The 17,579-nt window shown below is 43.6% G+C and overlaps 1 protein-coding gene across 3 annotated transcripts in view; it reads right to left on the reverse strand.

Annotated features, from left to right (window-relative positions):
* CRCP (CGRP receptor component) overlaps positions 1–17,579 on the reverse strand; it is a 56,149-nt gene that overhangs the window by 18,188 nt on the left and 20,382 nt on the right. For all 3 annotated transcript variants that reach the window (XM_012449112.2, XM_012449111.2, XM_012449113.2), the window contains one exon: positions 16,484–16,578. In XM_012449112.2, the coding sequence (XP_012304535.1) occupies positions 16,484–16,578 (95 nt within the window). The remainder of the gene's footprint in view (positions 1–16,483; positions 16,579–17,579) is intronic.

Genomic DNA, 17,579 nt, shown 5'->3' on the forward strand with positions numbered 1-17,579 from the left:
GTAAGCATCTAAACACAGTCACACTCAGGTAAAGTTAACAGGACCTGACAACTGCCTAGATTGGGTTGGGGGAGGAGGAGTGAAGGAACAGAGAGAGTCAAGGTTAGGTTGTTTAGAAAAAAATACATTATTTAACATGAAATCTGAGCTTGTGGTACCTTTATAACTCTGAAGAGGTTTCTGTCAAAAAGTGTGTCTAGTCTGAGGTCTAATTTGGTCTAAAACTAAAGGAAAAAAAACAGCACTAGATTTATTTGCAAGGAGTTACGTGAAACCATGAGGGGATATTATGGTCCAGAGACCAACTGTGGAGTAAGTGAAGACCAGAACACCATAATGTGCCTCCATTTAAGAGGCCAGGAAAAGCCAGGCACACTGGCTCAACCCATTTACCCTACTGTGATTATTGCACATTGTATGTCTGTATTGAAATATCCCATATACCCCAAATATATACACCTATCATGTACCCAGAAAAATTAAAAAAAAAAAAATCCATTCCCTCATGCCACATGACCTGAGCTCCACACATCTGTAGATGACTGCCTGCTAGATATCTCTGCCTTGACATCTCTGACAGGCCATGAACTCAACACATCCCAGAGTGACCCAACAGCCTTCCCAACAAACCACCTCTTCCCTCTGTACTTCTCTTCTTGGTGGAGTGCCAGGCACCTAGGCCAGAAATCCGAGGGTTCTCCCTGATTTCTCCCTCACCCACTGCACACATTCAGTCACCACGTTATCAATGATTACATTTCTTTCAGGATATCTAGGCTGGGCACGGTGCCTCACGCTCATAATCCCAGCACTTTGGGAGGCCAAGGCGGGCAGATCATTTGAGGTCAGGAGTTTGAGACCAGCCTGGCCAACATGGTGAAACCTCTTCTCCATCAAAAATACAAAAATTAGCAGGGCATGGTGGCGGGCACCTGTAGTCCCAGCTACTCGGGAGGCTGAGGCAGGAGAATCTCTTGAATCCAGGAAGTGGAGGTTGCAGTGAGCAAGATCGCGCCACTGCACTCCAGCCTGGACAACACAGCAAGACCCTGTCTCAAAAAAAAAAGACATTTGTCCCCTCCTCACCATTTCTTTTTTTTTTTTTTTTTGAGACAGAGTCTTGCCCTGACCCTGGGCTGGTGTGCAGTGGTGAGATCTTGGCTCACTGCAATCTCCCCATCCCAGGTTCAAACCATTCACCTGCCTCAGCCTCCTGAGTAGCTGGGATTACAAGTGTGTGCCACCACAGCCGGCTAATTTTTTGTATTTTTAGTAGAGATGGGGTTTCATCATGTTGGCCAGGATGGTCTCAATCTCCTGACCTTGTGATCTGCCCACCTCAGCCTCCAAAAGTGCTGGGATTACGGGAGTGAGCCACCATGCCCAGGCCCCTCCTCACTATTTCTACAAGACACTCCAACCTCTTGGTTACAGTACAACAGCCTTCATCCTCAGTGGGCTGCCACTTATTCAATCTATCTGCACTCATATAAATAAAGTATCTTTAAAACACAGAAACACAGGCTTGGGCATGGTGGCTCACGCCTGTAATCCCAGCACTTTGGGAGGCCAAGGCAGGCGGATAATGAGGTCAGGAGTTTGAGACCAGCCTGGCTAAAAAATACAAAAATTAGCTGGGCATGGTGGCTCGTGCCTGTAATCACAGCTACTTGGGAGGCTGAGGTAGGAGAACTGCTTGAACTGGGACATGGGAGTGGAGGTTGCAGTGAGCCAGGATTACACCACTGCACTCCAGCCTGAGCTGTAGAGCAAGACTGCATCTCAAAAACAAAAAACAAAAAAAAAAACAGAAACATGGTCATCTCATTATCCTGCTTGTAATCTTCCCACTGACCTCACAGGTTTTGGTCTGAACTTGAGTTTCCTTAGTTCAGCCCCCAGAACCCTCTGAAATCTGGTCTTTGTCAGTCTCTATAGCTTTGTATGGCCCTACGTTGCACTCATATCCCAACTGACCCAAACTGCAAACACCCCACAGGAAAGTACAGGGCTGCTTCCTGATCCCATGCTACTTGGCACACAGTGTTTTCTGACACATCAATGTCTCTCCACTGTGTCTCTCCCATAGCACTTCCGCTGTGGTCATCTTTGTAGCCCCAGCAACTGAGACAAAGCAGCCATGAGGTAAATGGAATCTGAAGTATACGTAAGAGAAAGAGCTAGGAAAGCCCCGACTCACAGGAGAAGTTCATGGAAGAGAAAGGGGAAAACTCTGGGGAGATATGGGCAGGACTCCAAGCTCTGAAAGCAGCCAGGGTGCCCGGACTCCAGACACTAGGGAAACCGACAATTCATCCGTCAACTCTTGAGCTTTGCTGCTCCCAGAGGAACACGTTCCAAATATGCTGTCAACTCCCAAGAATAATCTGTGCCCAGAAGAGTCCCTTTTAGGGATGCAAAGTTATTTACAAACCTATCTAAGCTAGGTCTTGAAGGCAAGTCCTCTTCTTGTATTCCTGGCAGACCTAGCTCTAACCCTAAGGAAGAGCAATATACCATAGAGAGGAGCTGTCAGGATGAGAGCTGGGGCTACAAGCCAGGCTGCAGTTCATTTTTTTTTTTTTTTGAGACAGTCTTGCTCTGTCACCCAGGCAGTAGTGTAATGACACGATCTCGACTCACTGCAACCTCCCCCTCCCAGGTTCAAGCGATTCTTCTGCCTTAGCCTCCTGAGTAGCTTGGATTAAAGGCATGTGCTAAAGAAGGAAATTAAATAATAGCAATAATAGTAAAAATAAAACCTTATAATTTGTAGTTGCTATATAATAAAGTTTACTGTGTGTGTTCAATATAAAACCTAATCCTCAGCTCTGCTTGAAATTCACTAATTCCCTGTAAAACCTACCTATCTATTCTCCCCACATTCTCAGTAAGTTCCCAGGCATCTCAAGACTCCTATTTTTCTTGCAGACCAGCTGCAAGGTCACAAGCAAGATAACATTCAAAGAATGTGCAATGTGTTTCTCAAAATACTATTTTCAAAGGTAACGTACAAGATATATTACAAATTAATTAACTGTTCTTTTTTCTCACTTCTGTAAACCTGTTAGCTGCTATGTCATCCTGGATATATTAAAGTCAAGCCCTATCTTTGTTAGGCACTCAGCCTTGGGATGCTAATTCCCTGGGCAGGTGGCCACCTTAATAAAATCCTCCTGTTTCACTCACTGGGCTCTCTGGTCTCCTGAATATTCTGTAACAGTGCCACCACACCCAGCTAATTTTTGGTATTTTTAGTAGAGACAGGGTTTCACCATGTTGGCCAGGAAGGTCTCAATCTCCTGACCTCATGATCCGCCCACCTCGGCCTCCCAAAATGCTGGGATTACAGGCGTGAGCCACCATGCCCAGCCCGGGCTGCAGCTCTTTGAGAACTAGATGCCTAAAGAAAAAACTAAAATAGACTAGGCGACAGTGGCTCACACTTGTAATCCCAGCACTTTGTGAGGCTGAGGTGGGTGGATCACGAGGTCAGGAGTTCAAGACCAGCCTGGTCAATATGGTGAAACCCTGTCTTCATTAAAAATAAAAAAATTAGGGGCCGGGTGCAGTACCTCACGCCTGTAATCCCAGCACTTTGGGAGGCCGAGGCGGGTGGATCACGAGGTCAAGAGATCGAGACCATCCTGGTCAACATGGTGAAACCCCGTCTCTACTAAAAAATACAAAAAATTAACTGGGCATGGTGGCGCGTGCCTGTAATCCCAGCTACTCAGGAGGTTGAGGCAGGAGAATTGCCTGAACCCAGGAGGCGGAGGTTGCGGTGAGCCGAGATCGTGCCATTGCACTCCAGCCTGGGTAACAAGAGCGAAACTCCGTCTCAAAAAATAAATAAATAAATAAAATAAAATAAAATAAAAAAATTAGCCAGCCGTGGCTGTGGGTACCTGTAATCCCAGCTACTCAGGAGGCTGAGGCAGAGAATTACTTGAACCCAGGAGGTGGAAGTTGCAGTGAGCTGAGATCATGCCACTGCACTCCAGCCTGGGCGACAGAGTCAGACTCCATTTCAAAAAAAAAAAAGAGAAAACTAAAATGATTAAAGAGCCAAATGCTTCAGAGGAAGTAACATGCTATAGAAAAAATGACACAGAGCCAAGCGCAGTGCCTCATGCCTGTAATCCCAACACTTTGAGAGGCCGAGGCAGGTGGATTACCTGAGGTCAGGAGTTCAAGACCAGCCTGGCCAACCTGGTGAAACCCCATCTCTACTAAAAAATACAAAAATTACCCAGGCATGGTGGTGGGTGCCTGTAATCCCAGCTACTCAGGAGGTTGAGGCAGGAGAATCACTTGAACCTGGGAGGCGAAGGTTGCAGTGAGCAGAGATTGCGCCACTGCAAACCCCATCTCAACAAAAAAAGAAAAAAGGAAAAGAAAAAGAAAAATGACACGGGACATCCTATCATGACTTGCAGTTGAGTCCCAACAGTATTGTTTTGCTGAGTAAGATTATCAAGTCAAACGAAACATGGTTCCACCCTACCCGAAAGTTCTCTGGTATGTACAAATTAACAGAGCCCCAGCTTGCACTAACAGCTGTAATCAGGCCCGCTAAGGGCTGTCATTTTGAATCCCCTCTCCCTGGATGGCAGAGAAAAATTCTGTTGAGGATATTCAAACACCAGAATTAAAGATGCTTCAGCAGTTCCTGTTACAAGCGTAATTTCTTAAGCTGCAGCGGCTAGCCCATGATGGTCCAGATCTTCATGGCTTTGGTCAAGCAGCCCCCTGGGTCACCAGGCACTGAGGCCTGTTTGAATTGCAAGGGTTGCAAGCTCCCGGAGGAGGAGCCAGGCCCAGCCGCAGTGAAAGAAGCCTGGTGCTCCCTCTACCGGCTGTTGGACAACACCACCAACTGCATGCAGTGTTTGCTCTTGGCAGAGTCAAGGAACCAAGCAACTAATGAAAGGGTTGAGGTTAAAAGTTTTAGACAGCCTTTTCAAAAGATGTTTAAACATCCTCCATTTCAGGATCACAAGTGGAAAAAGGGAGTTGAAATTAATCCTTCTTGAATATTGCAGTCTGCTTTAAAGTTATGTAGATTAGGGCCAATCATGAATCGGCTTGCAAGACAATGTCTATTTATTTGCAGGTTTTTTGAACAGTATTTGTCCATATTTATAGTGGAATAGATGTTGGGCTCAGGAAGCATACATCAGCCCAAAGAGCTGAAAAGGAGCCTTAAAAATCAACTTTTAGGACTTCTGCTACAGGAAAAGATGGAGGAAACCCATGAAAGCCTCTCTCTCCACAGATTACAATGAGAAATTTCCAGACAGCTGGACACGGTGACTCACACCTGTAATCCCAGCACTTTTGGAGGCTGAGACTGCAGATCACCTGAGGTCAGGAGTTTGAGACCAGCCTGGTCAACATGGCAAAACCCCATCTCTACTAAAAATACAAAAATTAGCTGGGTGTGGTAGCATGGGCCTATAATCACAGCTACTCAGGCAGCTGAGGCAGGAGAATTGCTTGAACTTGGGAGGCAGAGGTTTCACTGAACCGAGACTGCCCCACTGCACTCCAGCCTGGGTGAAAAGAGCAAGACTCCATCTCAAAAAAAAAAAGAAAAGAAAAAAAGAAGAAGAAGAAATCTCCAGACAGAATACACAAAAATACCTGAAGACTCTGAAAAGCAAACAAAAGCAGGTGATCTGAGAGGGAAACAAAACCTGAGAACCATATGGGGTGGAGGATGGATTTGAGTTTCCTGGGGCTTTTTCCTCTCTTTTCTCTCAGGGCCTCAAGTCTGGTGCAGCTGCAGTGGCCCCACAGGCAGCTCCAACTCCAGGAGAAATTCAGTCTTTCTGTCCAGGAGACGAAGTAAGGCTGGAGATTCCAGAGGAGCTCACAACTCAAGGGCAGTCCCCCAGGCGGCGACCAGCAGCGGGCATAGCTGGGAAGGGAGCCCTTGCTGTCCAGAGTGCCCAAGAGTCCTTTTTTTCCTTTTCTACTTTCCCTGCTCTGCTCCAAGGACTGCTCTAGTAACAACCACACACAGGTGGGCAGGTAAACCTTTGAGAGAAACCTGGAACTTGTGGCTAGAGGACCAAAAAAGGGGTCTCATGTGGGCCAAAGTATCAGCGAAGGCGTCCAGAGGGGAGAGCTAGAGAAGGGGACTCCTCCAAATTTGAGTATCAATCAACAAAAATCCTAGGTTCACCTGAGCTATTTATGTGCCAAACAGCACCAAAACAGCAAGCATCAAGCAGACCCAGCACGGGAAAGACACCCAGTGAGAAGTGAGTGAGTTCAACTACCAGTCCAGTTCCATATGCAAAGACCCAGAGTGGCAGGGCAAAGGTTTCAAAAACCAAATAATTCTGAAATCCTTGCCCTGGAAGGCAAGACTGATTTGAAGTCTGAACCTAATTGGGTTGACTGCCTCCTAAAACACTAACCAGAGGCTTTTAACAGGACCCAGAGTCTAAACAATATAATACTCAAATTTCCAGGATACAATCTAAAATTACCTTGACCAGGAAAAGATGACTCATTCTCCAGGGAAAAGATAATCAACAGATGCCAAGCCGATGATGACCTAGCTGTTGAAATTATCAAAATCTTAGCGACTATAGCAACTTGGGGTAAAAGTAAACATTCCTGAAATGAATGGAATAATACAAGTTCTCAGTAAAGAAGTTATAAAAAAAAAACTAAACGTAAACTTTAGAACTGAAAAATACCTGAAATAAAAAACTCACTGGTAGGTTTGATAACAGAATGAAGATGCCAGAACAATCTGTGCATATAAAAACAGATCAACAGAAATTATCCCATTAGACTTGGAGGCTGCAGTGAGTCTGATTGCACCAGCGCATTTCAGCTTGGGCAACAGAGTGAAACTCTGTCTCTATTAAAAAAAGAGACAGGGTGATAGAATATATTGTTTGAAAAAAATAAACTTTAAAAAAAAAAAAAAGGGAAAAAAAGAAAGAAAAATTATTCAATTTGAACTACAAATTTTTTTTAAAAGGAACAGAGGGGCTGGGCACGGTGGCTCACGTCTATAATCCCAGCACTTTGAGAAGCCAAGGCGGGCAGATCACCTAAGGTCAGGAGTTCAAGATCAGCATGGCTAACATGGTGAAACAAAAACTTAGCTGGGTTTGGTGGATGCCTGTAATCCCAGCTACTTGAAAGGCTGAGGCAGGAGAATCACTTGAACCTGGGAGGTCGAGGTTGCGGTGAGCCGAGACTGTGCCATTGTGCTCCAGCTTGGGCAGGCAACAAGGCAACAAGAACGAAACACATCTCGAAAAAAACAAAAGGAACAGAGCCTCAGAGACCTGTACAGAAGCATCAGAGGTCTGCCAGTTATGTTTTTGGAGTTCAAGAAAAGAAGGAGAGAGATTGGGACGGAAAAAGTATTTCAAGAATGAAAACTTCACAAATTTAGCAAGAAACATAAACTTACATAATCAAGCAGCTCAGCAAAAAACCAATTGGAGGAAAAAAGCTGAAACATATCATTATCAAATTATTGAAGACCAAAGACTTGAACAATCTTTTTTTAAATTTAATTTTATTTTAAAAAATGTTTTGTAGGCTAGTCAAGTGAAGCAACGGGAGTAGAGAGGGGATTAAAAAAAAAAAATCTTAAAAAAAAAAAAATCTTAAAAGCAGCCAGAGGAAAACGACACCTTAGGGTTAGGGTGATAGCACATTTTAAAAACAAATTTTTTAATTAATTATTTTGTAAAAAATAGAGATGGGGTCTCGCTATATTGCCCAGGCTGGTCTCAAACTCCTGACCTCAAGTAATCCTCCTGCCTCGGCCTCCCAAAGTGCTGGGATTACAGGTATGAGCCACTGCACTAGGCCTGATCAGATTTCTAATCAGAAACTGTGATAGCCAAAAGTCACTGAAATAATATCTTTAAAGTTCTAAAGGAAAAGACCAATCAACCCAGTGAAATTATCCTTCAGGAATGAAAGAAAATAACGACATTCTAGGCTGAATGAACCCAATAAGAGAATTTGTAGCCAGCAGACCTGTCCTCAGAAAAGTGCCAAAGTAAGTTCTTCCGGGTGAAGTAAATGATAAAAAGGACACGGGGAACTTCAGGAATAGAGAGCAAAAGAAACGATGACATCTTGGGTAGACATAAAGACTATTTTTATTCTCTTAAGTTCTTTAAAATATGCAAAAATATAGAAAGTAAATGATGTTAAAACACGACTAATAGTATGTAGATTATATGTTTCAATGTATGTAGATTGCATGTTATAAATACCACAAGCATATATTATATATACACTCACTAACTGGTAAAATATTCACTCTGGACTATAAATGGTCAGGCATGCACTTCTACCCCTACAGTAACTACTAAAAATAAAAATAAATAAAAAGATACAGCCAAAAGGCCGCAAATATTTTTACATTTATAGACATAGAAAAAGCAAGCCACAAAACTGAACATCGAATGTCAGCAATTTGAACTTCCTAAACCTGGTAAAGCACACCCATGGCAAACCTAAATTAGCATCATATTTAATGGTGAAAGACTGACTGTTTTCCCTTAAGGTCAGGAACAAGATGAGGATGTCTGCTCTCACCACTCCTATTCAACATCATACTGGAGGACCCAGCCAGTGCAATGAAATCACAGAAAGAAAGAAAAGGCATATAGATGGGAAAGAAATAAAACTCTGTTTGTAAACACTATGACTGTCTGCAAAGAAAACCCTAAAGAATAAACTTAAAAAGTTCCTGGAACTGGCCAGGCGAGGTGGCTCACGCCTGTAATCCCAGCACTTTGGGAGGCCGAGGCAGGTGGATCACGAGATCAAGAAATCAAGAGCATCCTGGTAAACATGGCAAAACACCGTCTCTACTAAAAATACAAAAAAATTAGCTGGGCACGGTGGCGCGTGCCTGTAATCCCAGCTACTCAGGAGGCTGAGGCAGGAGAATTGCCTGAACCCAGGAGGCGGAGATTGCAGTGAGCCAAGATCGTGCCACTGCACTCCAGCCTGGGTAACAGAGTGAGACTTCATCTCAAAAAAAAAAAAAGAAAAAATTTGTGCAAAAGACGCTACACTGTTTTCATGTACTGGAAGGCTCAGTATTGGTGGGTTGTTTTTTGTTTTGTTTTGTTGAGACAGTTTCACTCTTGTTGCCCAGGCTGGAGTGCCACAGCACAATCTCAGCTCACTGCAACCTCCGCCTCCTGGGTTCAAGCAGTTATCCTGCCTCAGCCTCCCAAGTAGCTGGGATTACAGGTGTCTACCACCATGCCCAGCTAATTTTTTGTATTTTTAGTAGAGACAGGGTTTCACCATGTTAGCCAGGCTGATCTTGAACTCCTGAACTCAGGTGATCCACCTGCCTTGGCCTCCCAAAGTTCTGGGATTACAGGTGGGAGTCACTGCGTCCGGCCCTTGTTTTTATTTTTTTAACTTTTTTAACCTTAAGACTGATCTTGAATTATTATTATTGTCAAGATGTCAAGATGTAACGAAATCACAATCAGAATTTCAGCAGGATTTGTTCTAGATATCAACAAGTAAATGCAAAAATGTACATAGGTCAGGCACAGTGGCTCGCACCTGTAATCCTAGCACTTGGGGAGGCTGAGGCAGAAGGATCACCTGAGGTCAGGAGTTCAGGATCAGCCTGGCCAATACAGTGAAACCCCATCTCCACTAATAAATAAACTGGCAGGGCTCAGTGGCTCACACTTGTAATCCCTGCATTTTAGGAGGCCGAGGTGGGCTGATCAGCTGAGATCAGGAGTTCCAGATCAGCCTGACCAACATGGAGAAACCCTCTCTCTACTAAAAATGTAAAATTAGCCGGGCATGGTGGTGCATGCCTGTAATCCCAGCTACTGAGGAGGCTGAGGCAGGAGAATTACTTGAACCCGGGAGGCAGAGGTTGCACTGAGCCATCATTGCACCACCTGGGCAATCAATCAGTCAATCAATCGATACACTTGGGAGGTTGAATCAGGAGAATCTCTTGAACCCAGGAAGCAGAGGTTGCAGTGAGCTGAGATCGTGCCACCGCACATCAGCCTGGGAAACAGAGTGCGACTCCATCTCAACAACAACACCCAGGCGTGATAGATAGCTTATGTCTGTAATCCCAGTACTTTGGGAGGCCGAGGCGGGCGGATCACAAAGTCAGGAATGTGAGAGGAGCCTGACCAATGTGGTAAAACCTCATCTCCACTAAAATTACAAAAATTAGCCAGGTGTGGTGGTGCAGGCCTGTAATCCCAGCTACTCAGGAGGCTGAGGCAGGAGAATCACCTGAACCCAGGAGGCGGAGGTTACAGTGAGCAGAGATCACGCCACTGCTCTCCAGCCTGGGTGACAGAGCAAGATTCCATCTCAGAAAACAACAACAGCTGGGCGCGGTGGCTCACGCCTGTAATCCCAGCACTTTGGGAGACTGAGGCGGGTGGATCACGAGGTCAAGAGATTGAGACCATCCTGGCCAACATGGTGAAACCCTGCCTCTACTAAAAATACAAAAATTAGCTGGGCATGGTGGCGTGCGCCCGTAGTCCCAGCTACTCGGGAGGCTGAGGCAAGAGAATTGCTTGAACCCAGGAGGCGGAGGTTGCAGTGAGCTGAGATTGTGCCACTGCACTCCTGCCTGGTGCCTGGCAACAGAGTAAGACTCTGTCTCAAAACAAAGAAATCGTGAAAGACGACACAAACAAATGGAAGCACATCCACTGAAGACTTATTAATGTTAAGATGTCAATACTACCTAAAGCGACTGATATATTATTCAATGCAATCTCTATCAAAATCTCAGTGGCACTGTTCTCAGAAACAGGAAAATCCATCCCAAAATTTGAAGACATCCCAAATAGTTAAAACAATTTTGAAAAAAAAAATAGGCCAGACATAGTGGCTCATGCCTGTAATCCCAGCACCTTGGGAGGCCAAGGCGGGATGGATCACAAGGTCAAGAGTTTGAGACCATCCTGGCCAACATGGTGAAACCCCATCTCTACTAAAAAAAAAAAAATACAAAATATTAGCTGGATGTGGTTGTGGACACCTGTAATCCCAGCTATCTGAGAGGCTGAAGGAGGAGAATCACTTTCACTTGAACCCAGGAGGCAGAGGTTGCAGTAAGCCAAGACTGCACCAACTGCACTCCAGCCTAGGCAACGATGTGAGATTCCATCTAAAAAAAAAAAAAAAGAATAAAGTCTGAGTAGTCACACTTCCTGATTTCAAAACTTTCTGTAAAGCTATAGCAATCAAAATAGTATAGTATTAGCAGAGAGACAGATATACAGACCAATGGAGTAGAGAACCCAGAAAGAAAACACTTGCATATATGATCAAATGATTTTGACAAGGGGACCAAGACCATTCAAGAGAAAAGATCATCTTTTCAGCAAATGGTGCTACAAAAACTGTATATCCACATGCAAAGGAAAGAAGGTGGATCCTTACCATATACTATATACAAACATTAACTAAAAATTGATAAATGTTTGTAGTGACAAATATGCTAACAGCCTTAATTTGAGCATTACACATTATAGATGTATCAAAATACCACTTTATACACCATAAACATGCACAAATTATTTCATGTCAATTAAAAATTTTTAATTTAAATTTTTTTTTTAATTTTTAAACAAAGGATCAAAGACTTAAAAGTAAGACTAAAACTACAAAGCTCTTAGAAGAAAGCGCAAAGAAAATCCTTCAGCCGGGTGTGGTGGCTCACGCCTGTAATCCAAGCACTTTGGAGGCCAAGGCGGGCGGATCACCTGAGGTCGGGAGTTCAAGACCAGCCTGACCAACATGGTGAAACCCTGTCTTTAAATGAATGAATGAATGAATGAATGAATGAATGAATGAATGAATGAAAAACCTTCATGACATTGAAAAAAAAAAATTTTTTTTTCAGACAGTCTCACTCTGTCACCCAGCTGGGAGTGCAGTGGCATGATGATGGCTCACTGCAACCTCCACCTCTCGGGTTCAAGTTGTTCTCCTGCCTCAACCTCCCAAGTAGCTGGGACTACAGGCATGCGCCACCATGCCCAGCTAATTTTTGCATTTTTAGTAGAGACAGGGTTTCACCATGTTAGCCAGGATGGTCTCCATCTCCTGACTTCATGATCATCCACCTAGGCCTCCCAAAATGCTGGGATTACAGGCATGAGATACCACACCTGGCCATGACATTGAATTTTTTTTTTTGAGGCACAGTCTCGCTCTGTTGCCAGGCTGGAGTGCAGTGGTGAGATCTCGGTTCACTGCAACCTCCACCTCCCGGGTTCAAGCAGTTGTCTCCCTCAGCTTCCCTAGTAGCTGGGAATACAGGTGCCTGCCACCATGGCAGGCTAATTTTTTTTGTAATTTTAGTAAAGATGGGGTTTCATCATCTTGGCCAGGCTGGTCTTGAACTCCTGACCTCATGATCCACCTGCCTCAGCCTCCCAAAGTGCTGGATTACAGCCGTGAGCCACTGTGCCTGACCAACATAGAATTTGACAGTGATTTCTTGGATCTCTGATACCAAATGCACAGGTAACAAAAGAAAAGAAGCAAATTGGACTTCATTTAAAAACTTTGTGCATCACAGGACTCTACCAACAGAGTGAAAAGACAACCCATAGAATGGGAGAAAATATTGGCAAATCATATCTATAAAAGAATTAACATCCAAAATATATATATAATTCCTAAAACTGAACAAAAAACCCTCATTCAAATACGGGAAAAGGACCAGGTGTGGTGGCTCACACCTGTAATTCCTATGGAAGACCAAGGCAGGCAGATTACTTGAGCCTAGGAGTTTCAGGCCAGCCTAGGGAATTCGGAGAAACCTTGTCTCTCCAAAAGTACAAAAACTAAGTGGGCAATGATGGTGCATGCCTGTAGTCCCAGCTACTCAGGAGACTGAGGTGGGAGGATCGCCTGAACCTAGGAAGGTCAAGGCTGCAGTGAGCCAAGGTAACACTATTGCACTTAAACCTGGGCATCAGAGTGGAACTGTCTCCGTCTCCAAAAAAACAAGAAAAGAAAAAAGGACTGGAATAGAAATTCTCCCAAGAAGATATACAAATGGCCAATACACACATAAAACCATGCTCAGCATCACCATTTGCTGAAAAGATGATCCTTTCTCCTAAATAAATAGGAAAAGTTGGCAGGGATGTGGAGAAATTAGAACTCTGTTACACTGCTGGTAGGAATGTAAAATGGTGTAGCCAATAGAAAAAAATAGTATGGTGGTTCCTCAATAAAGTTAAAAGCAAAATTACCATATGATGTATCAATTTCACTTCTGGGTTCTCAAAGAACTGAAAGCAGAGTCTCAAAGAGATACCTGAACACTCATGTTCTTGGCAGCATTATTCACCATAGCCAAAACGCAGAAGCAAATACATGTCAATGGACGTTAGCAAAACAAACTAACTGGTGGCACATGCCAGTAATCCCAGCACTTTGGGAGGCCCAGGTGGGTGGATCACTTGAGGTCAGGAGTTCAAAAACCTGCCTGGCCATCATCATGAAACCCACATCTCTACTAAAAAATACAAAAAAAATTAGCCAGGCGTGGTGGTGAGTACCTGTAATCCCAGCTACTCAGGAGGCTGAGGCAGGAGAATTGCTTGAACCCGGAGTCAGAGGTTGCAGTGAGCCAAGATTGCACCACTACACTCCAGCCTGGGCAACAGAGCGAGACTAGTCTCAAGAAACAAAAAAAGAAAACCAAATGTGGTTTACATAAACGGAATATTATTCAGCCTTACAAAGGAAGGAAATTCTCATATATCCCACAACATAGATGACCCTTGAAGACATTATGCTAAGAGATATAAGCCAGACACAAAAGGACAAATCCTGTATGATCCCAATTACATGCAGTACTTAGAGTAGCCAAATTCATGAAGACAGAAAATAGAATGGTGGTTGCCAGGAGTGAGGAGGAGGGGAGAATGGGGAGTTATTGATTACTGGACACAGAGTTTCAGTTTTGCAAGATACAATGTTCTGTGGATAGATGGCAATGATTGTACAATGTGAATGTACTTAATGCCACTGAACCGCACACTTAAATTATTAAAATGATTTTAAAAATTAAACATTCAGATATGATTTTAAAAAAACAAAACAAAACAAAACACTGTATGGTTCCACTTGTATGAGGGCGTCAAACTCACAGAAACGAAAAGCAGAATGGTGGTTGCAAGGGCCAAGGGAGGAGCAAATATGGAATTGTTTAAGGGACAAAGAATTTCAGTTTTGCTAAATGAAAAGGTCTGGACAGGCCAGGCACAGTGGCTTACGCCTATAATCCCAGCACTTTGGGAAGCCTAGGCTGGTGGATCCCGAGGTCAGGAGTTGAAGACCAGCCTGGCCAACACAGTGAAACCCCGTCTCTACTAAAAATACAAAAATTAGCCAGGTGTGGTGGCGGGTGCCTGTAGTCCCAGCTGTTTGGGAGGCTGAGGCAAGAGAATGGCTTGAACCTGGAAGGTGGAGGATGCAGTGAGCCAAGATCTGGCCACTTGCACTCCAGCCTGGGGGACAGAGTGAGACTCCATCTCAAAAAGAAAAAAAAAAAGTCTGGATACTGGTTACAACAATTGAAATTGTACACTTTAAAATGGTTAAAACTAAAATGGTCACTTTTTTGAGACAGAGTCTTGCTCTGTCATCCTGGCTGGTGTGCAGTGGTATGATCTCGGCTCACAGGAAACTCCCGGGTTTGAGCAATTCTCCTACCCCAGCCTCCCGAGTAGCTGGGATTACAGGCACCCACCACCTCGATAGGTTATTTATTATTTAAAAAAAATTTTTTTTTTTTTTAGACAGAGTCTTGCTCTGTTACCAGGCTAGAATGCAGTGGTACAATCTTGGCTCTGCAACCCCTGCCTCCTGGGTTCAAGCAATTCCCCTGCCTCAGCCTCCCAAGTAGCTGGGACTACAGGCACCCACCACCACACCCAGTATTTTTTTTTAATTTTTTATTTATTTTTAGTAGAGACGGGGTTTCACCATGTTGGCCAGGATGGTCTCAATCTCCTGACCTCGTGATCAGCCCGCCCTGGCCTCCCAAAGTGCTGCGATTACAGGCATGAGCCACTATGCGTGGCCAATTTTTTATTTTTAGTAAAAACGAGGTTTCATCATGTTGGTCAGACTGGCCTCAAGTAATCCTCCCGCTTCAGCCTCCCAAAGTACTGGGATTACAGGTGTGAGTCACCGTACCTGGCCTAAAATGGTAAATTTTATGTTATGTATATTTTACCATAGTTTTAAAAAAATGTTACACATGAATACAGAAGATATAACATGGAAGATCTGCAAACACATGGAAGATGTTTTGTCTTCAGAGTTTACTTGGAGAAAGGGAGTGGGAAAAGTGCATTTAGTTCGCTGATTGAACAAACTGAGTGCCTAACACCAAATGGTTCCTCCAAAAGAAAATTACTGATTATCCTAAGTGAAATGACAAAAACTTTTGAAATTTATCAGCTCTAGCATTAATTCTAAAAAACTTGGGCTAGGCTGGGCGCAGTGACTCACGCCTGTAATCCCAGCTAATCCCAGGGTAGATCACCTGAGGTCAGGAATTCAAGACCAGCCTGACCAACATGGAGAAACCCATCTCTACTAAGAATACAAAATTAGCCGGGCATGGTAGTACATTCCTAAAATCCCAGCTACTCCGAAGGCTGAGGCAGGAGAATCTCTTGAACTAAGCAGACACAGGTTGCAGTGAGCCGATATTGTGCCATTGTGCTCCAGCCTGGGCAACAAGAAATTCCCTCTCAAAACAACAACAACAACAACAAAAAAGAAACACTTGTGCTAGTTTTCTTCTCATGTAAACTCTTGATCTATGATGGTTTTTATATTAATAGGTTGAACTCATTGCAGACTAAGGAAAGGAACTGGACACTAGAAGAACTGACAGAGTATGATCAAGCCACTTTTGCCTCAAGCAAACACAAACATCAAATGACTTCATTGATCAACTTTATAGAAAGTACTTTAGCTTGGCCGGGCGTAGTGGCTCACGCCTGTAATCCAAGGACTTTGGAGGCCAAGGCGGGCAGATCACCTGAGGTCGGGAGTTCAAGACCAGCCTGACCAACATGGTGAAACCTCGTCTTAAAAATAAATAAATAAATAAATAAATAAATAAAAAGAAAGTACTTTAGCTTGTAAACCCTACTTTTCATCTAATTTGGTCTGAATTCTGGGAGTGCGGGTGATGGGATAGGTCATACAAACTGGGACTCCAAGAAAAGATTTTTAAAATCCCATTAAGTTTTGTTCCTTATTATAGAAGGGTCCCTATGTCTAACTTTTAGTTGTTTCATCCACAAAACTATAATCCTCTTTCAAATCCAAACCCAACCGAACCAAATACACAGTTTGCTGCTAAGAATGGCTTTCCTAAGCTATCATTTCACCATGTGTCACTCTCTTCTTACTTAAGGGATTTACTTACTTGGTCAACTTGTGGCTTTTCATTGCTGTGAGAAATTCTCTGACAATCTCAGGACTCTGGTGCCTGCACGGTGTTTTCGATATGTATTTTAACGTCTGGAGAAAAAAAAAAAGCATAAGACAAAAAATCCTGAATGAGAAAAAAGGAAGGCAATGGCTATAATTAAAATTCTAAAATTTTGTTTTAAAAATCCTGTATAAGCTGGCCACAGTGGCTCACACCTGTAATCCCAGCACTTTGGAAGGCTGAAGTAGGCGGATCACCTGAGGTCAGGAGTTCAAGACCAGCCTGGCCAACATGATGAGACTCTACCAAAAATAAAAAAATGAGCTGGGTGTGGTGATGCACACCTGTAATACCAGCTATTAGGGAAGCTGAGGCAGGAAAATCACTTAAGTCTGGGAGGCAGAGGTTGCAGTGAGCCAAGCTTGTACCACAGCACTCAAGCCTGGGCAATACAGTGAGACTCTGTCTCAAAAAAAAAAATCCTGTATAAAACAAACAAAGGCCTTCAGGAGAACCGATCTTCATGTAATAGGAATTCCTGAAAGAGAAAACCAGTAGGTAGAACAGAAAGAATTAGAAGAAAACTTTTCTGAAAAGCAGTAACTCAACCTGTCAAGTGTGTTATCATGTTTCGGACAATTTTTTTAAAGGGGGGAACCCAAAGAATAAAATAAATTGCCATGAATTTACAGGAATAAATACAACTAAAAAAATAAATGGGGGTCGGGTGCGGTGGCTTACACCTATAATCCCAGCACTTTGGGAGGCCGAGACGGGTGGATCACGAGGTCAAGAGATCGAGGCCATCCTGGTCAACAAGGTGAAACCCCGTCTCTACTAAAAATACAAAAATTAGCTGGGCATGGTGGCGCGCGCCTGTAGTCCCAGCTATTTGGGAGGCTGAGGCAGGAGAATTGCTTGAACCCAGGAGACGGAGGTTGTGGTGAGCCGAGATCGCGCCATTGCACTCCAGCCTGGGTAACAAGAGCGAAACTCCGTCTCAAAAAAATAAATAAATAAATAAATAAATGTGAAAGAAAAGATAACTTTTTCTTATGGAAGAATTCTAACTCATATGAGCTAGGTACAG

Source organism: Aotus nancymaae, unplaced genomic scaffold, assembly GCF_030222135.1.
Source record: "Aotus nancymaae isolate 86718 unplaced genomic scaffold, 86718_ANA_hifiasm-v0.15.2.pri h1tg000012l, whole genome shotgun sequence".
Lineage (NCBI taxonomy): Eukaryota > Metazoa > Chordata > Mammalia > Primates > Aotidae > Aotus > Aotus nancymaae.